This window comes from Chinchilla lanigera, unplaced genomic scaffold, assembly GCF_000276665.1.
Source record: "Chinchilla lanigera isolate Chin_1 unplaced genomic scaffold, ChiLan1.0 scaffold00100, whole genome shotgun sequence".
Taxonomy (NCBI): Eukaryota; Metazoa; Chordata; class Mammalia; order Rodentia; family Chinchillidae; genus Chinchilla; species Chinchilla lanigera.
The window spans coordinates 305,984-326,935 of NW_004955501.1; the positions used below are offsets into that span (position 1 = coordinate 305,984).

The 20,952-nt window shown below is 40.2% G+C and overlaps 1 protein-coding gene across 1 annotated transcript in view; it reads left to right on the forward strand.

Annotated features, from left to right (window-relative positions):
- Positions 1-20,952, forward strand: part of Pik3cb (phosphatidylinositol-4,5-bisphosphate 3-kinase, catalytic subunit beta) — a gene marked incomplete in the record, with an annotated part of 129,427 nt that overhangs the window by 54,155 nt on the left and 54,320 nt on the right. The window contains 2 exon segments of the mRNA XM_013505790.1: positions 16,082-16,333; positions 17,866-17,962. Coding sequence (XP_013361244.1) covers positions 16,082-16,333; positions 17,866-17,962 — 349 coding nt within the window.

The following is a 20,952-nucleotide window of genomic DNA, read 5'->3' on the forward strand; positions in this document are numbered from 1 at the left end:
AAACAGTAATCAGACAAAATGTTGTACACACTAAGTGTATATAATTAAAAATACTGTTTGAGTAGCAGTCATTAAAAGAAGAGCTTTAGTCTTCAAGTCTCAAACAGATGTTTTGCTTTGTTTTGTTTTTATAGTATGGGGGATAGAACCCAGGGCCCTTGCTCTGAACTTCATCCCCAGCCTGTCTACCTGTTTTTGTTTATTTGTTTGTTTGTTTGATTGATTCATTGATTGATTGATTAGGTTCTCCTAAATAAGTTGCCTATTGATTAGGTTTTCCTAAATAAGTTGCCTGGGCTGGGCTTGAACTTGGAATCCTCTTACCTCAGCCTCCCAGAGTGCTGTGATTACAAGTGTTTGTCACCACACCAGATGTTAGATTTTGTTATTTAATGGGTATGACTGTGGCCTGTTAGCTTGTTTTCTATTTTTAGTAGTAATTTTGTGTTCATCTTTTAATTTCAAATTTCCTTGTTGATCCTTCCCGTTGTAAAAGGATAACATGAGCTGGGCATGGTGGTAGATGCCTGTAATCCCAGCACTCAGGAGGCTGAGGCAGGAGGCTCACATAGTGAGTTCAAGGTCAGCCTGAACTACATGGTGAGACCCTGTCTCAGAAAACCAAAAACAGACAAACAAAAAAGATAACACAGTTAAGAAACAGGTACTAATTTATCCTTTCCATCTTCTTACTATCATAAGGGATTCAAACTCAAGAAGCCTTGTTAATGACCCATGTTTATACAGACACACACACTCACATGCACAGGCATTGAAAAGGTTTTTCTTCATTTCTTTTATTGCTAATTGATTTGTTAAAGAACAAGGAGATGATGTTCTATACATTCTTCTTTCATGTACATTATTCTATAATCGTAGTCACTTTTAGTACATGTTGGACATTCCTGTGGATTAGTAAGTATTCAGTAGAGTTCCTTGGGGATTTCCTCCTTTTTTGAGACAGTCTATTGCTGTGTCGTCTAGGCTGACCTTGAACTTGCTGTGCTCAGCATCAGCCTCTTTACTGCAGGGATTACAGGCATGTATGAGTGCACATCAAAAGACAGAAATCCTGTGTAGTCAAGTGTGCCTTGAATTCGTACATTAAATCTGTATATCTAGTGATTGCTGTGTATAGATGTAATGTATGGGAATTCCTGCTTGTTTCATTTTGTAAATTACCATGTCTGTCTTCGAAGCCCCTGGCCTACACTAGCCTCTACCACTGCATTATATCCCCAGGCTTGAAGACAGTTTTACATTTCTTTATTGCTTCTGTAGCTGGTATTTCCGTTAGCTGTTTTGTATTATTATTTAGTACTATTATTCCGTTTATTACTCAAGAAGATCAAAGAAGGCTGGGTGTGACAGCGCACGTCAGTGATCCTAGTACTTGGGAGGCTGAGGCAGGAGGATTTCCGGGAGTTCAATGCCAATCTAGATTACATCATGAGTTCAAGGCAGGCTAAACTACATAGTGAGACTCTGTCTTAAAAAATAAAAATAATCAAAGAGGCTTTCACTGCGTAGTTTTTCTTGAACATTATGCTTTCTTTCTTTTACAGTTGCAAAATATCTAAAATAATTGATATTTTATGTTTACAGATTTTACCAATTTTTGCCAGCTGTTAATCTAGGTCCTGTTGTTTCTGGTCATTTGTAGAGACAGATAATGGCCTTGATGGTGATGCGCTATTTAATGTACCTCCCTTGCCTCCCTCCTCTGGCTCTCTGGTCTCACCGTCTAATCCCATGTCTTTACAGAGTTGACTTTGAGTAAGTTGAACGCGGTTATGACAAGACTTCCTGTACTAACACCCTGCTCCACAGGTGGTTACAGTGCATGTATCAGTGCCCTTGTGTCATGTAGAAGAAAAGTCGGGGCACAGTTGGTAGCTTTACAGCTTTCCTTCCAATTTTGTTCCTTCCTGGATGCCTTCGCTGGGACCTACCGTGTAGTTTTAAGTAGAATAAGGATAGAGGGGTTGTTGAGGGTTCTTCAGAGAAGCGGAGCCGATAGGAGACAGACATAGGTACGAATGTACCTATACGGGAAGGGGGTTTGCTTTCCATTGCTGTGACAGGATACGTGAGGTAGATGGTTTCAGAGGAGGAGAGGTGGCTCTCGGCCCACACTTTCAGCGCAGGGTCACGTGGCTCTGTTGTGAGGCAGAACGTTATGCTGAGGAGCGTATTACGGAGCAGAGCTGCCTACCTTGTGGTGATCAGGAAGGAGAGCGGGAGGGAGGGAAGAAGAGAGCGGGATGAGGGAAAGTGGGGAGTGGAAGAGGAAGAAGACGGAGAGGGAGGGGACAGGGAAGAGTGGAAGGAGGGCAAAGAGAAGAGAGGAAACGTCTCCTTCATGTGCACATCTCCCGGGACCTCCCTCGTCCTCCTGGGCCCGTCTCCGAATGGTTCACAGCCCCAGTGGCCCATTCAGCTATGATTCTGCAGAGGGGCCACAGCTGATGAGGGTAGAAGCGTGTGATCCAGTCTCCTCCCAAAGGCCATGCTTCTCACACTGCTGCATTGCGGACTGCGCCTTCCACCCGAGCTCAGGGGCAACGCGTAGTGCGCAGAGGTAGCTGCCTCTCGCATGTGAATACAAGTGTGTAAGTGCAGGCGGCTGGTTATTATAGGTCAGTGGTTCGCGTGAGTGTGAGAGTGAGCAGGTCCCCGCCTAAGAGTAGGTCTGCTGTAGTGCCCCATGGTCCAGTTCTCCTCCAGACACCCCACCTGTGAGTGCAAGGGCTCTTTGGGGACACCTGGGTATAGACCATAACACGGACTTCGTGTTTATGAAGTAAGCCTGACTTGGTAAAGACACATTAGCCTTCTGTCAGAGTCTAATGTTGGCCTTAAAAATGAGTTGAACCTTTCCTTTTTCTGTTTCTTAACAAGTTCATGTAAGATTATCTGTTCTTTCTGTGTTAGATATTTCTTTATCTGTCTGTCTATCTGTCTATCTATTTATTTATTTTGGTACCAGGAATCAACTCGTACTTGCCAGGCAGGCGTTGCACTACTGAGCTAAATTCCGGGCCCCTAATTGTTTATCATTTACTAAGTATTTATCATTTACTCCATCTGAACCTTGAGTTTTCCTTGTGGGAATATTTTTAATTAGAAATCTGAGTTTTTTTAGTGGGTATATAAGTAATCATTTCTTATTTTGTGTTAGTTTTGATAAGTTTTGTCTTTCAGTGAATTTGTTTAGTTTGTTAAATTTATTTGCATGAAATTCCTGATAAATCTTTATATTAAGCTGTTCCTGGGCAAAAACTATGAATTTAGCAGTTTAAAACGATAATTATTGGGGCTGGGGATTTAGCTCAGTGGCAAAGTGCCTGCCTGGCAAGCGCAAGGTCATGAGGTCGGTTCCCGGTACCGGAGAAAAACCAAAAAAAAAACAAAAAAAAACGATAATTATTACCTGAGCATGATAGTGAGTTTATATAATGCCAGCACTACAGGAGGCTGAGGCAAGAGATTGGCAAGTTGAGGCCCAGCCTGGCAATTTAGCAACTTAATGAGACCCTTTCTCAAAATAAAAATAGGCCTGGGGATGTAGCTCAGTTCCAAGGCTCTGGGCTTATTCTCCAGTATTGGAAAAACAAACAAAAAACCCTCGCCACTTACTCATTTATCGGCATGGAGTTTCTGCTTATAGTTTTATAAGGGTATAGGCTCAGTGTTGGAGTATAATCCAGGTGTTGGATCCAGTTGGGCTCCTTCTCGTTCTGCAGGCTCCGGAGAAGAGTCTGCTTCGGGTTGATTTAAGTGGTTGGTCATATTCTGTTCTTCATGGTTATGAGACCAAGTCAGTTGCTGGCTATGAGTTGCTGTCTGTATGGTCTTCCCTGTCTTTCAATTCAGGAACAGAATTTCTCAAGCATTGAATCTTTCTCATGCTTTGAATTTCTTAACAGAAAAATCCTAGTCCTTTTAAGTGGTTCATCAAATAGGTCAGGCTCACTGATGATACTTTCCCTTAAAGCCAACCATGTTATATAACTGAATCACAGAAGTCTAATCTATCATATTCACAGGCCCAGAGATAATAACAGGGCACATGACTGTGTGAGATCTGAAATGAAAATCTTAGGAGATCACTGATGATTCCTTTTTTTTTCTTTTTTTTGATCTTTTTTGAGACAGGGTTTCACTGTGCAGTTCAGGCTGGCCTTGAACTTATTTTCTAGACCAGGCTGGCCTTGAATCCTCCTGCTTCAGCCTCCCAAGTGCTGGGATTACAGGCATGTGCCCCCATGCCCGGCTGCAATGGTTCACTTCTGTGACTGGCTCTAGAAACGTCTTCCAGCTCTGTGAAAATGTTTGGAATTCCTTAGCGTATGGTTTTCTGGTTGATCTTTTCTCAGTCTTAGGATATGCATCTTTCATGTGTGCATCTTAGTATTCAGTAGAAGCCTGAACTCTGTTACCTGCTACCGACCCAGGAGGTGGCATTAGTGCAGACAGAACAAGCGTATGGACCCTGTAGTTTTATCTCCAGTGGAAAAGTGTGGGTTTACCCTTGTTTCTGCTCCTTTTTGTTTTCTTCTCTCTGTTCTCCTTTGTCTCAGTCTCTAAGCAGTGTGGTGGCAGCAGCTACAATGGTAGTGGGGCGGCAGGGGCAGGAGCCTAACACTCAGAGAGCTGAATTTACCTAAAAGCAGCAATCCTGAGAACGGATGCATCCTTGTTGCACCCCTCTGGTCTTTTTGGTGTTCAGCATGGTTTGCAGTAAGTGCCCTGTGAATAAACCCTGGATTTCTGGTTCTGCGACAAGCAGAGAGCAGCTACAGGTTGCCAAGAAAGGCTGTGGAAGGTTGCAGAGCAGGAGAAGCTCAAGGGAGCAAGCTCCCAAAGTTACCTACGCGTATACGCTTACCCCAAGTGGTACACACGTAAGGGTCTGAGTCTTAGAAGCTGGCATACGTTGAGAACTGAACGGTGACATAAACCACCACCCGGGTCTCACACATGGTAATGTGTGGGGCACAGACATGCAAATAGCTCTGCCAAAGATTTGAAAATCACATAGGTATTGGAACTACGGCTCACCGAGAAAGCTAATTGGAACTTGTAACTTCATTATCCATTAAAATAGAAATATCAGTGTTCTCTATGGGATAAGAAGAGGACTCAGAACCTCATAATGTGATAGTTAAACTGCCTGGAATACAATTCAGAATTACCTGACATATAAAGAACCAGGAAATTCTCTAGTTGTATGGAGAGTGCTAATCAACAGCTGTCAGTGCTCAGGTGATTCAGATGTTGGGGTTACCTCACAGAAACGTCAGAGCAGTTATTACAAATACACTCTAAAGCAAAGGGGCGGGGGCTGGGGATGTAGCTCAGTGGCACAGCACCTGCCTGGCAAGCGCAAGGTCGTGAGTTTGATTCCCAGTACCGGAAAAAATAAAATAAAATAAAATAAAGCAAAGGGGAAACACGATAGAAGGGAATATGGAAAGGAAGAAAGTCTCAGACAGGAAATAAAAGCTACAAGGAGGTGTTGGATAGAAAATTTACAAATGAAAAAATACAGTAACTGAAAAATCTAAAACCTGCTGAATGGACTCAGCAGCAGAATGTGATAAGAAAGAAAAATGTCAGTGACCTTAAAAGATTGATCAATAAATTTTGTCCAGTTTGAACAGAAAAGCAGTGCAACAAACTTTATAATGCCTCAGGGACCTGTGAGACAGTACTGGAGGGTCTAACGTGTGCACTCTGAATTTGAGAAAGAAAAGAGAGTGCGTGTATAGTTCAGAAGAAATATTTAAAGAAAAAATCACAGGAGATTGCCATGTTGAAAAAATTTGTAACCATAAAAATTCAAGAAGCCCAACATACCCCAAACATAATAAACAGAGATACAAGCCAGACACACTGTATCACATTAATCCTATGTCAATACCTCGTTACCTAATCACATGGGTTTAAGCTCTCCTAACTTATTTAAATTAATATGGGTTGAGGAAACTATATCTTAAGCTATCTCTTCATTTCAGTACCTGGAATACTAAGTACACACGTGCAGTGAATTAATGAATACATTAGTGTAACTGTCTAACATTTCCGTATGCCCAGGGCCGCACACTGCTCCCTCAATAGGTCAGTACAGACCGACCCTTTACAAACTACAATTTAGTGACGTGTATTTGGTGTCTGGCACAGGGTTTCTAACACCCTTGTAATCTTCTACGTGGTAGAAATATCTTTTATTATAATACTTCAAAAAGCTTCAAAATCTAGATAGTGATAGGAATGCATATATATATGTATGTATGCATGTGTAAGTATGTAAAATTAATTGCGGCTGAAAGTTCCACATAACTTCAGGATGGGCTTACCAACTATATGAATAAAAGATTAGAACTTTCAGTCCCTCCCTCTGACCTCCAGATTAGGAAAGGCCAGAGACCACCTAGCCTGTGATCAGTAATTTAATCAGCTACTCCTGTTTAATGGAACCCTCATAAAAAGCTGACCACTGGGGTTCCCATGGCTTCTAGGTTGATGAGTAAATCTATATGTGAGATGGCGGTACCCCCCAACTCGCTGGGACAGGAGAGCCTGTGCTTGGATCCTTCTGTCCTCACCCTGGGTCCCTTTTCATCTGGCTGTTCATTTCCGTCCTTTGTAGTAGCCTTTATAATAAACTTAGAGTCGTGGTGCCCTAAGTTCTGTGACCCATTTGACTGAATTATTGAACAAGAAGACAGTTTTGTTAACTCTGAGTTGATTACCAATTGACCAGAAGTGCAGATGGCGCCCGAGACTTCCAAATGGGGTCAGAAAGGGGTGGAGGTAGGAGTGGGGAGGGGAGCAGTCTTATGGAACTAAGCCTTTAACATGTTGGGCCTGTACCAGTTCCAGGTAATTCATGCCAGAATTGAATTAGAGCACACCCAGTTAGTGTCCAGAGAGCTGATTGGCTTGGGAAAAAACTCCTCGGGCTTGGTGACTGAAGTTACGAGTGTACAATAAACTGTTTTCCCCCTTTTACAAGTGATTAAAGATGCAAAGTGATATACTTTATGAAAACATGAGAATTCAGTCCGTTCTTGCTACTGATCTTTTTTTATGTCCGATATCTAAAGGCAAAAACTATATATAGTGGATTTTGGCCATATTGTGGAACAAGAAGGAAATTAAGGTGTTGATGTGAAAAAAATTCATGTTTTGCCCAACACAGAACATTTTTAATTGGTGAGTATAGGAATGTAGTCTGTGTGTTGGTTTGGGACCTCCCTGTTTAGCCAGTGGCAAAGTCTTTGCATGACAAAGCGTCCTTGTATTTCTCTCCTGGTGTTCTAGGGCTTGTGAAAAAGTATACTGTTGAGAGTTCCCTGAAGCTGAATAATAAAACTGTTTGGCTGTGTGAAGCATGACCATGTCTTTAAATTTTTAACTTTTTCAAAGACTCAAGGTGACCGAGACATCAGAAACTAACAGATTTCACAGAATTTCATGTGATACAAGTTCAGAGAATAGATTTTTCCTACTGTATGGTCGTCAAGCAAGAATTTCTTTTTTATGCTTATTATGGGAGATTCTAAATTCAAAAAATAAAATTTTCATCATTTTGTAGATCTAGATCAGTTTTTATATTTTTGGTTTTTTTAACCATATAAACCAGTAATTTTAGCAAATTATGAAATTTCTTCAGTAGAGATAGTCTTAATGACTTGGTCTAAATGACAGTTTGACAAACACTGGTTTTTAAAGCAAATTTCTTCACAATATATAGGTTCTCTTTATTTTTACAAAGCTCCCCTTAGATTGGTTCTTTATTGTTGTTCTTTCCCAGATCATACTCTGGGTGTTTACAGCTAGTGAAGGACTTTTCCAGCCCACTATACTTGACGTAGTTTGGGTTTTGTAGCCAGCTCATCCATAGTTCTGCTTTATTCTTTATATCTTAGTTTTGTCAGAAGCTTGTCACTCCATTTATAACTAACATTTTTTGTTTTGTTTAAATAATATTTTTAGTTTAAAAAAATTACTAGCTGTAGCCAGGCATGGCAGCACACATGTGTAATCCCAGCACCTGGAAGGCCGAGGCAGGAGGATTGCCATGAGCTGGAAGCCAGCCTGGGCTTCATAGTGAGTTCAAGGACATCCTGAACTGCATAGCAAGATCCTGTCTCCAGAAAAATAAAAATGTGTGTGTGTGTGTGTGTGTGTGTGTGTGTGTGTGTGTGTGAAATTAGCTAAGATTTATTGAGCACTCACATAGTGGATTCTTGCTTTATTTCTAAAAGATTGTCAAACAGTAAGACATACTAGCATTTTTTTTTCATTTGAGTTCATTGGTACAATTTAGGTATATATGACAACATTTGTTATGGGGGATTTGTATCTGTACATGATATATCTTGGTACCTTTTTTCCCCATTCCCCTCCTCGCCTTACAAACCCCCTTCCCCTCCCCATTCACAAAGCTTGGTTTTTATTTTGTCCTTTTCTCGTGTGTGTTGTTTCCCCTCTCCCCTCTCTAGTTCCCTTTTCCTTTTGACAGTGTCTTCCTATTTCACAATAGCTATTGTACACTTTTGTTCTTACTTACTTTTTCAGTTTCATATACCAGAAAGATAATGCAATATTTATGTATGTGTGTTTGATTGATTTCATTTATGATTATGGTCTCATGGTTCATCCATTTAGCTATAAATTAGACCCTCCAAATTCAAAGACCCAATCCAAAAATGGACATCTGAGATAAGTAAACACTTCTCAGAAGAAGTACAAAGGGGAAATAAATATATGAGAAAACATTGAACATCACTGGTTATTCAAGAAATGCAAATTTAAACAACACTGAAATGCTATCTCATTCTAGAAAGAATGGCTATTATCAAGAAATCAACCAATAACAAATGCTGTCAGGGCTGTGGGGAAAAAGGAACCCTTCTTCACTACTGGTGGGAGTGTAGACTGGTACAACCACTCTGGAAATCAGTGTGGAGATTCCTCAGAAAGCTAGGATTGGAGGTCTCATTTGACCCAGCTCTTCTTCTTCTGGGTACCTTCCTGGAAGAATTAAAAGCATCACACCACAGCAGTATATGTGCCCCCATGTTTATAGCAGCACAGTTTGTGCTTGCTACATCTTGGAAGCGACCCAAAATGCCCATCAGCCAATGAATGGATTTTTTAAAATGTGTTTTTTTAATATAATGGAGTATTACTCAGCCATAACAAAAGATAAAATTGAGACATTTATAGGTACTAGCATTTATTTATTTGTTTATTTATTTAGGAACCAGGAATTAAACTCTTGGTCTTATGCTTTGTAGACAGGCCCTGTGCCACTGAGCTACATCCTCAGCCTGAGGCTAGCATTTTTAAGCTCCCTAATTTATTATATGTAGCTTGTCTTTACACCAAATATAGTCATTTTTTTGACTTGTGATTTTCTGAATGTACTTAATTTGAATTCCATATAAATAAAGTGACAAATTTCTATCTATAAGGTCACCAAAAATGAGAAATGCCATTTTTATCCTGCTATTCCTATCTTTCAATTTCCTACACAACAGATGCAAAATATGCGTTACATGTTTTGTTTTACTTATGATTTACCTTGTTTCTTAAATGAATTGATGCAATTGATCTGACTGTCTTCTTCTCTCACTCTCTCCCCACACAATATATATACAATTTTGACTTTTAAAAATACAGTTGAAGATATTTAATTGACAAATAAGAGAAAGTGTTAATTGCACGTTTTCCAGTAAGTATTTATAGTATAAGATCTTAGATAATTAATTGCATATTGTGGGCTACATGTTTGGTCCTCGGATTATTGTAAGATTTGTGAATAAAGCCAAAGGAAAACATGATCCATTACAGTATTGAGAATGCTGTAAGATAAAAGCAAACTAGTTATTCATGAGTTTGTAGTTCATGATACTGCAAGTTGAGAGAAGCTTTTGGGTTTTTTCTTCTTATTTTGTGACGAGAGCTCACTGTGTAGTTCAGGCTGGTCTTGAACTCACTATGGAGTCCAGGCTGGCCTTGAGGTAGTTCTCCTGCCTCAGCCTCTCAAGGGCTGAGATTACAGGCATGTGCCACTGTGCCCAGCTGAGAGAAATGTTTAATAAATCCTTATGGCCAGATGTGAAGGCACATGCCTGTAATCCCAGCACTTGGGAGGCTGAGACAGGAGGATTGCTGCCCATTATAGGTCAGTGCAGTCTACATAGTTAGTTCAAGGTCATAGTCTACATAGGTTAAGGTCAATGAGAGACCCTGTCTCAAGAAAAACAAAACAAATAAAGTCTTGTGAAGGAGATTCAGTGGATGATGTAAGCACCAGCACCATTTACAGCACTATTATAGTAGGCTAGACAATATTTTACTGTTTTATCTGGCATGTATGTATGTATGTATGTATCTATCTATCTATCTATCTATCTATCTATCTATCTTTTTGGAACAGGGCCACGGTATACATTTCAGGCTGGCCTTGAGCTCACTTTGTAGCCCAGGCTGGCCTCAGACTCACAACAGTCCGCCTGCCTCAGCCTCCAGAGTATTGGGACCACAGGCATGCACCACCATGCCCAGCCTAACATCTGGCTTTTATAACTGCCTTTCACCCAAAATACAATATTGACAGTGCAATTAAGAAAAAGTCATTCTGTGAGACACCAAGCTAGTTCAGCCTAAGTACTGTACTCAGGCGTATGATGGCTTATCTTTAATTTGAACAATAATATTTGACCATATAAAGAAGTAAACATACTGTGTATTCTCCAGGAAATTTCATATGCATACTTGCCCTGAAAACTGCGTTTAGGGTAGGATTAGACAATAGGCACTTTGTTTTGTGTATTGAAGGACAAACATATACTGACGCTAGGGTTAAGTCATGTTGTGAATATGAAGTTCAGAAGCAAGGATCGTAACGTGAGTAGGTAGTCCTCTTACCTCTTCCTTCCTTCCAGGAGATGTGTGGGATGTCAGGTGCTCATGAAATAACTTGCATTTTCTGAGTGGAAAAATATTACTGAAGCCTCTCTGTTCTACCCTAACACGTACTCTGTGCCCAGTACGCCCCCTCCACGCCCTGGTCCACGTTCCTTCACTGTTGGTAACAACGGTGTAACTGCTTGCTAAGTATTTTATTCTGATTTTTTTATTGGGTACATAATTTGATCGTCAGTTTTTGAATTTTGTAATTTGGTCTTCTGAATGACCTGTTCTCTTTACAGATAACAGTGAATAGTGAAATAGTATTTTTTTTTTCCATCTTCTTGAGACAGGGTCTCGCTATGCAGTTCAGGCTGGCCTTGAGCTCACTTTGTAGCCCGGTCTGGTCTCGAACTCTCAGCGATCCTCCTGCCTCAGCTCCCCGAGCGCTGGGATTGCAGATGTGTGCCACCACGCCTGGCTGTTGTCACGTTTTGTAGCTTTTGCACAGAGTAGATTGACAGGCGATATCTTATCATGTCACCCAGGCATCTTCGGGTAATAGAATAGTGACGCTTGTAGGGCTTGAGGGTGTAGCTCAGTGGTAAAGCACTTGCCTGCCTTCAGTCCCCGGTAAGGGCCAAGTAAATAAACATGTATATGTAGAAGCCCCAGGAGAAGGATGCTTCAGGTTTTGTAGTTTTATTGAATATGAGGTGTGCTAATTATTTCACAAGAAAATAAGTAGCAGTAAAAAGCCCTCCCCACAGAAAGTGGTTTATTACTTTGATTTTAGAATAAATTAAACTCTTGAAAACTTTTATTTATTATTTATTTTTTGAAAGCTTTTTAAGAAAAAATACTCCAACCCTTCTAAAACACTGTTGTCAGTCAGTACAGAAAACATGACAGTAAAAAGTTTTTATCAGTCAGTGAAGCATAAGAAATGGCTCTTCCAGGGGTGAAATAATGATTTGACCTTTGCAGTCGGTCAGTCGTGGTCATTAGGGTTACCCAGAGTGTGGACTGAGGTCAGTGCGACAGGAGAGATGGGCACGTGGTGAGAGTTCTGGTGAGAGGGAGGGAACCAAGGCCGGCAGGGAGGTGGGGGGCCGGGGGCCGCTTCCTGAACGGAAGCCTTCCTCGGGACAGGCCTTCCTGCGGAGTGAGTCGAGAGACGAGGCAGTGAGAGTGAGGTGTGAGAATGGTGATCTGGAGTGCAGGGCGTGAGGAAGTAGAGCTCGGGGTGCGACTGTGCCGAGGGACAGCAGCGTGAGGCTGGGAGTTGAGAAGCAGGATGAGTGTGAGGCGCGTGGAGCCTGCTCAGCACCAGTCAGTGCTTGTCTCTTCACTGGACGTTCTCCAGCTCTAAGAGAGCAATTACAGATGTTTTCCTCCTAAGGAGCTGGAAAACCTGGACCTCTTTGTTATGTTTCCCAGTCGTTTTCTTTAAACCAGGTGCTGCTTAGCTCCAGGTTGCTGTTTTCTGTCACTAGGTACACATTTCTGAAGCCGGTTCACATTCAGTGCTCCCAGCTCCTCCCTTCCCCTTTGGCTACACGTCTTCTTGCTTGGGCAGAGGCGCCTGCTGTGGTTTATATCTGGACGCCTCTCAGGCCTCAGGTGCTCAGAGGTGACTGAATTACAGGGGCCTCTACAGCTGGCTTGGTGCTAGGAAGTGTGCCTAGGAGCGTTCTGTGTGTCTGGAAGGTTCCTCTCCCTCGGCCCCTGGCTTTGCTCTGTGCTCCTGGGCTGCTGTGACCCTTCCACCGTGCCTTCCTCCCTTGGGTCCAACCAGCTGTGGACTAAAAACACTATCCAAAGTAAACCTCTCCTTTAAGTTACGCATGCCGCAGGTTGTGTCTCAGTGTCAAGATGACTAAGACAGAGCTAGAGTTACCCAAGGCCTTGCCGTATCTAAGGAGCTGGTCCTGTTGAGCACACCACATAGTATCTTATGCTCGCTGTTCTTTTCTCTCTGTCTTCCCTAAACCTGCCATAGGTTACTTTCCCCGCAAATCCCAGCCACAGCCTGCCTGCACCCTTCTTGCCTCTAGATGCACACCCTACTTTATACCCAAGTATTTCTCTAACCTGAGCACAAAGTGGTGTTTTTAGTGGTTCAGTTACATTCCTACTTAATAGTGTGTAATGGCACTGACTTCGCTGCCTGGTCCTTCAAGACAGTCTAGTTATTTCCACATCCCTCAGGTGCCTCTAGCTGTACTACCCTGTTTCTCTTTCTCAGGGAATGCCAGGAGGGCTTGTCTTTGCCCCTGCAGTAAGCACCTCTGTTTTCCTTCTCTGCTGTTGAACTCCTTTTAAAATAATGTTTTGCCAGGCATGGTGGTACACACCTGTAATCCTAGTACTGTCACCCTAGCAGGAAGATTGCCATGAGTTCGAGGCTGGCCTGGGCTGTATCCTGAGTTCAAAGCCAGCCTGAACTATGTAGTGAGATCCCGTCTCAAAAAAACCAAACCAAGCAAAACAAAACAAAAAGAAAATAACATTTGGTATCAGAGTGATAGGGCCTCTGTAACACTGATAAAGGTGAATTCCTCTCTGCTGTGTGCTTGTCTTCTTGTTATTAGGAAACCCTGTGTATCTGGGACAGCAACTGGAGCATTCTGTGTTCTTTCCTCCTGTGTTACAATTTTACTGACATTAAGTACCATTTACTACCATCTTGAATACAGTTGGTCAGCCACTGTGCTTAAAGTTTTATGTGTCTTATTTCATTTAAGCATCACAACAGCTTTCTGAAGTAGGTCCATTTATTCTAGTGTTTTAAAAAAGTAAACCTTGCTGGGCATGGTAGTGCACACTTGTCATCCCATCACTCAGGAGGCTGAGACAGGAGGATCACTGCCAGCTCGAGGCCAGCCTGGGTTACAAAAGTGAGTTCAAGGCTAGCCTGAACTGCATAGCAAAACTCTGTCTCAATAAGACTAAAAACAAAAATAAATAAAAAGTAGACTTAATGCAGTGACATTTTATTCTTAAATATTTCTCTAAATATGACAGAAACTTTGATGATTAGCTGTGTCTACTTGCTTTGGAGAAAATAATGTTCTGTGGGTTTTGCAAGCAACTAATTTTGATCTAGAGAATAAAGCCATTAGGAGAGTGAGTAATGAAGTATATGTGTTAAAGTGGCCTCTTTTAGCTAGTGTGGTGGCATATGTTTGTATGCCATCTACTCAGGAGGCTGAAGAAAGAGGATCACTTGAGTCAGACACTTCAATCCAGCCTAGGCAGCATAGCAAGACTCTGTCTCAAAGTCAATTTGGCTGTTAAAAATGCTAATTGTCAGTTTCCCGTATTTAAATAATTTGAAAGTAATATATGAGGTAGATGTAAAGGTTTCCTAAAAGTGTTGTGTACGTCTCTGTAAAGTTCAGAGAGTGCTCTTTACAGTCTTTACAAACTAAAACTGAAAGTCTGACATTTTTTTGAATTATTGCTGAGAACACAGAGAAATACCACTTAAGCTAGTTTAAAGAAATACAGACTTAAATAAAGGTTACTTTACGCCATAGGTAGGTACTTATACTGGTAACACGGAGAAAAACCTAAAAGGTGTTTCTGGTGGTTTTTTTTTTAAGGCCTTCTACAGTTTTACTGAAACAGTACACAAATAAGCTATTCCTGAAAGGTTGTTTTTAAAATAACACCAGAAAATCAGTTCTGTTTTGATTCATGCTTTCATTAAATTTCTTACGTTTTGGATTGACTGAGGACATTTTGACATTTTCTATATATATGGTCTCAAACTTAGAGCATTCTGCCATTTTATCATACTTGTTAGAATATTTAGAATATTTTTAAGATAACAAAATCAAAGGTTATTGAAGGAATGACACCAGTACTTCTGTCATCCTAATAAAATTAATTTTGTTAATATTTTTCCTTCACATGGTCACAAAGTAAATATGCATTTAATAGTATTTTGAGTTAGGACATTCTTCATTTAAGATCACATCATAAATCTGTTTTCCCATTGTGCAGATGTCGTGATGGGTTGAAGGAGACAAAGTGCTAAGTAGATGCTGGTGCCGTTCACATAACCCCAGCCCTGGGAGACTTAGCAGGGAGGATCACTTCAAGTTTGAGAGCAGCCTCAGGGGTACACAGTGTGCTCAAGGCCAGCCTGCACTACTTAGCAAGACCCTGTCCCAGAGAAGAATAGAATGACCGCCTAAATAATTGCACACATGTAGTCATTTGTTCTGTAAATATTTGTTAATGGTGCATGCTAGTGTCATCTGAATAAATGGTTATAAAAAACTTTGATCTTAAAAGTATATCATTGGGTCAGTCTCTGTATTTTACAGTTGTCCTGTTCTTAGTTCTACTTTTGGTGCTCACTTTTAAATTAGTGATAATTAGGTCACTTAAAAAAGCTATACAGATGACTGAGTGAAGTTTTTTTCTGAGATATTGTATACATGCCCTGCATTATCCTGGGTGTGGACCTTTAAAATAAAAATGAAAGAGAGTGATCATAAATATGAGTAACCAAATAGGGACAGAATGTCTTATCAGGACAGAGTCACAAATTATTTAGAAGTGGAAAGAAACTTTAGAGCCTCCTCATCCATCAGGTTTTTATTTACAACTATCCTGTAGAGTAAGACAAAGCTCCAGTTAAATGAAATCAATGAGGCTAACCCTCTGCTAGTAGTTTTTGGGGGATTGTTTTGTTGGTTTTTTGAGACACGGGGTCTTGCCATGTGCTTCAGGCTGGCCTTAAATTCACTGTAGTCCAGGCTGGCCTGGAACTTGCAGGGCTCCTCTTCCCTCCACCTCCTAAGTGCTGGGATCACAGGTGTGCACCGCCGCGCCTGGGTGCTTTTTATGACTTGTGTTGGTTTCTTCAGCCCTGTTTAAACTAGAAGATGTCGCTGGCATTTAAGCAAATAGGTGATTTTGTAGCTGGCCTCTGCACGAAGTGAAAAACAGGATAAACTAATCATAGTTTAGTGAACAGCGTGCCGAGTAATTACAGCCTGGTGGCTCTTGTGGACACACAGGCTTTGCGAAAGCTGGTGTGCTTGTTCTCTCACTGTGTACTTTGTCTTTCTCTGAAGCAGAGATGTCTCAGTGGTGTACAGTATTTATCATTCTGTTCTCCTCTCCTCCGTCACAGGTCCACGTCAGGGCTGGTCTTTTTCACGGTACTGAGCTCCTGTGTAAAACTGTCATAAGCTCAGAGATATCAGGGAAAAATGATCATATTTGGAACGAAACACTGGAATTTGATATTAATACTTGTGACTTGCCAAGAATGGCTCGATTATGCTTTGCTGTTTATGCTGTTCTGGATAAAGTAAAAACGAAGAAATCAACCAAAACTATTAATCCCTCTAAATATCAGACCATCAGGAAAGCTGGAAAAGTGGTAATGTATACTAATTTCTAAAAAATGCTATAGAAATAAATGATTTCAAGACTGTTTGAAGTAGTTGAGTAATTTGTTTTGAAACCTTGGTCCCTAAGAACTGATTTCAAGAGGACAATTTCCGTTTCTGTGTCTTATTCATTCATATTTTTAATATAAGTATTCTGTTACAATGTAATACTTTTTATATACAGGTAAAAAAATGAAGGCATCTTAAAATAACGGGTCCACAGTTGGCTTTTGTTTGTTTATTTGCTGTTTTGTTTTTGAGACAGGGTCGCAGTTCAGGTTGGTCTCTAACTCAGTGCTGGGTTTACAGGCACGTGCCACCATACTTGGCTACAGTTTCTTCTCTGAAATCCCAGGTACCAGATTTGTTTGAGAATTCAAAATTTTATGTATTTTAGAAAGAGCAAAACTGGACATGGTGGCGCATGCCTGTAATCCCAGCGTGGAAGGCTGAGGCAGAAGGATCTTTGTGAGTTTGAGACCAGCCTGGGCTACAAAGTGAGCTCAAGACCAGCCTGAACTTCACCGTGAGACCCTGTCTCAAAAAGACCAAAAAAAGAAAGGAAGGAAGGAAGGAAGGAAGGAAGGAAGGAAGGAAGGAAGGCAGGCAGGCAGGCAGGCAGGCAAGCATAGATTGTATCTCATTCAACATGTCTTGTCGATTCTAGGGCACAGATATATAGTCAGACACATCAGTGTTTGGTGTGGAGTGTATGAATATTCGTACTGACTGTGGTGGATGAAGACTTGCGCTTGCTTCCTGTCATCTGCTCATGTTTTGCTGTCACATTACTGACGAGCAGACCTTTTCAGAGCCTCTTGAATTTTGAAATAAATACTTGATAAAAGAGTGGTGGCTCTTTTGTCACATTTTAACTTTTTATTTCATATTTTTTAGTCGAGTTTTTTTCTCTTTTTCAGTAATTTGGGGGGAGTGTGAATACATGACTCTTCCATTTTTAAAACCTCGTTACTGAATTTATCTATACAAATTTGTGTCTTTTGTTCCATGGGAACATGAGCGTTTCCTCTGGTTATCGTGTATTCTTCTAAAAGTTGTAATGACTAAAAAAGTCACTGAACAGTTTGTTCTTCAGTGGTTTTTCTAAGCTGATACAGAATTATTTCTCACATTTGAATATTTATAACTTTGTAAATATAGTGTGGCCACATCAATCTGTTAAAATATCTACATAAAAGTCCTAATAACTCAATGGCTCTCTTTTAGAGATTTAATAAAATTCTATTTAATTAAATAGAGACATTGCCTCCTGAAGGCTCTGACAACCTTTTTCCATAGTATATCACATTTCCTTGAAATGTTAAAAATTCCTTCTCATTTTCAAAGGCTATCCAGCAAATATTCTGTTATATGAATGTATTGTTTTATTGTGATGTATTGACTTCTAGTGTTTTCCTTAACTATTATAAAGATGGGCAACATTTTTTCACATCTTGCTTTGGTGGTTTTTTTTTAATTTCTAGAACTAACATTGAACTAACATTGGTGTCTTTTTCAACAGCATTATCCTGTAGCCTGGGTAAATACCATGGTTTTTGACTTTAAAGGACAATTGAGATCTGGAGACATAATACTGCACAGCTGGTCTTCTTTTCCTGGTAAGCTTTATACCCTAATCCTTAGTGTAAAGAGTAGCTAGCCTTTGACGTGTAGACTAGTTAATGTTTCTTTCTGACTGTTCTTGCATTTTAGTAAGTAATCGACATTGTGTCTTTGCTATTTATTCTAAAACAGATTTACATAGAATATTTTAATACATTCGTAAAATAGTTTATTTTTGAATATTTTTATTTCCCAGATGTGTTCTTGCTTTAAACATTTTACTTTTATAGTTTTTTTTTTTTGAGGAATCCTAAGGAACAATGCCTAAAAAGCAACTTTTATTATTCATTGTTAAACCAACTAGTAGAAGGAACATTTACTAAGATGGAAGAAAATAAAAACCCTTAGAACATTAGGTGGCTTTACTCTGAAGTTTGAGGTTATGCAGAGTGCCTTTCACGGGCCTGCATTTCTTAGATACTACTTAGCGTACCTACGTCGAAGGAGAGAGATGGTTTTCTTCTCCTTTTCCACTAATGAACAGAGATTAGGGAGAATAGGTTAGTAAATCTTACGTGATTGGTTCACACTTATAATTAGAGCAGAAGATTACTCTTTCCGTTATTCCGTATTGCTTTCCCAAACATTGGAATTTGTTAGTGTAAACTTTGCATTTGTATTAGTGATTTTTTTTGTCTCATCATAGTTTATTTGGTAACATTTTGAGCTTACTTGGATTTTTATATATTAGGAGTTGCTTCCTGGTACATTATGTTTGAGTAATAAGTTATTTATTGACACAAACTCCTCACAGTCATGTGTGTCTGTGTGTTTCTCTTCTTTTATTTCTCCCATCTATGTAAACTTTTAGTAATTTTCACAAACCACATTATTTTCCAAATATAGGAGAGCTGTGTGTATTTGACCCATTTCTTATGAGGAACTGTCTTTTCATAAGAGTAAAAACTACGTATCTCAGCACTGTACTTTCTTAACAATCTTAATGTCAGACATGTTCTCCAGAATCACCAAGTAACTTGACTCATATTTTTATTGAAAATGATATTTTTACTATTACTAAATGGCAAACCTTGAACCTGATTTCAACTCTTAAAAAAATATACAGTTTTTAAAAAGTACAATAAGAGTCATGCATGGTGGCATATGCCTGTGAGTACAGTACCCTGAGAGGCTGAGGCAGGAAGATGGCACATTTGAGCCTAACCTGGATAATTTACCAATGTACTAAGACAGTGTCTCAAAAAAAATAGTAGAGGGCTGGAGATACAGCTCAGTAGTAGAGCTCCTGCCTTACATACATAAGGCTCTGGGTTCAATCCCCAGCACCACGAAAGCTGGGTATGGTGGTGCACAGCTGTAATCCCAGCATTCAGTAGGTCAAGGCAGGAGGATTGCTGCAAGTTTGAGGACAGCCTGGGCTGCATAATGAGTTCAGGGTCAGCCTGAACTACGTAGTAGGAACCTATTCCAGAAAAACAAAACTAAGTAAGTAAATAAATAAAATTGTATAGAAAGGGCTGGAGATATAGGTACAAAGGCCTTGGGTTCAAACCCCACTAGCACAAAATAAAAGACAATGTATGATAAAAATAATAAGTGAACACATTTAGCTTTGCATGTATCAATTCTAGAACTGTCATGTTTATCCTAGTAGGGCAAGTAAGACACAAAAGAACTAAAAGTAATCTATTATCGAGAGTCCCTAGTTTACTCTTACAAGGTATATAATTACATTTATTGGTTTCTTTTGTATCTTTCCAGACTTCTTCATGTATCCTAGGAAATATAAATGCAGTTTTCTATTATTCTCCCTATTCTGACAGAAAATAGCATTTTTCTGACCAGAGTTGTGCTCCTTAATTTTTTACCTTATGTATCTGCGTAAAGAACTTTTTTTTGTTTGAGACTCACTATGTAGTCCAGGCTGGCTTTGAACTCACTGTGTACCTGAGGCTGGCTTTGAACCAGTGGCAATCCTTTTGCCTCAGCCTCCCAAGTGCTGGGACTACAGGTATGTAGTGCCATGCCCAGCTCAAGAATTGCTCTTTCAAAAATTGGGCTTATTTTCTGATAATTCAAATAATACCGTGATAAATAACCTTGCTTATGTGCAGGTATATGTCTAAGGCAAATTCCCAGAAGTGGGTTTATTGAGTCAAAGAATAAACAGTTAGTAATTTTTTTAGATAATTATGTATTGCTCTCTAACAAAAATTGTATGAAATTTGTGGTATACCAAGAAGTGCCTTATTATGACCTGTTTTTAACACAACTGTGTGTTTGAGGCTACCTCATAAATGTTAATTTGACTTATGATAGGTTGTGTTTGATAGGCCAAATAAGTATAATGCTGCTGGGCGAGTATGGGGTTACCATTCGCTGAGAAGTCAGCTCCGGGAGTGTACACAGGGTCAGAAGGCCCTCCATGGAGATGGAAACTGAATCAGTACCATCAGAAAAAAAAAAATGGATGCGCAAAGGCTCAAGGAACTGAAAATTTGTAAATTCATATCTTTGGGAGATCATTCTGGGTATACATATTTTATGGCCATGAGGCCTAGGCAGAATGGACCTTACCTTTTTCTAAATTGCATAGAGAGAACAATAGTTCTAAAATCAGGATAAGAAAAGAGTTACTGTTTCAGAGAGGGGAGTCCTTGGATTGCACTCTTCACTCCATCTTGTGTTTTCCTGTCTGTGAAATGAGGAAGTTACATTATGTAAATTCCAAGGTTTTCTGATTACATTGCCCTCCTGAGATTCTGTGCATAATAAATCTGTGAATGGACCATATTCGGAGTAGTAGAGAAAAGGACAGGTTGCTTTGAGCAAAAAAGCATTTGGGGAAGGAGGAGCAATATGATTTGACAGGTACATTGCCAAGACTGCCAGGGGAAGTGTTTATGAGCCAGGCGTGGTGGTGCTTGCCTGTTATACCAGCACTCCGGAGCCTGAGGCAGGAGGATTGTTGCAAATTCGAGGCCAGCCTGGGCTACCTAGTGAGACCCTGTCTCAAGAAAAAAAA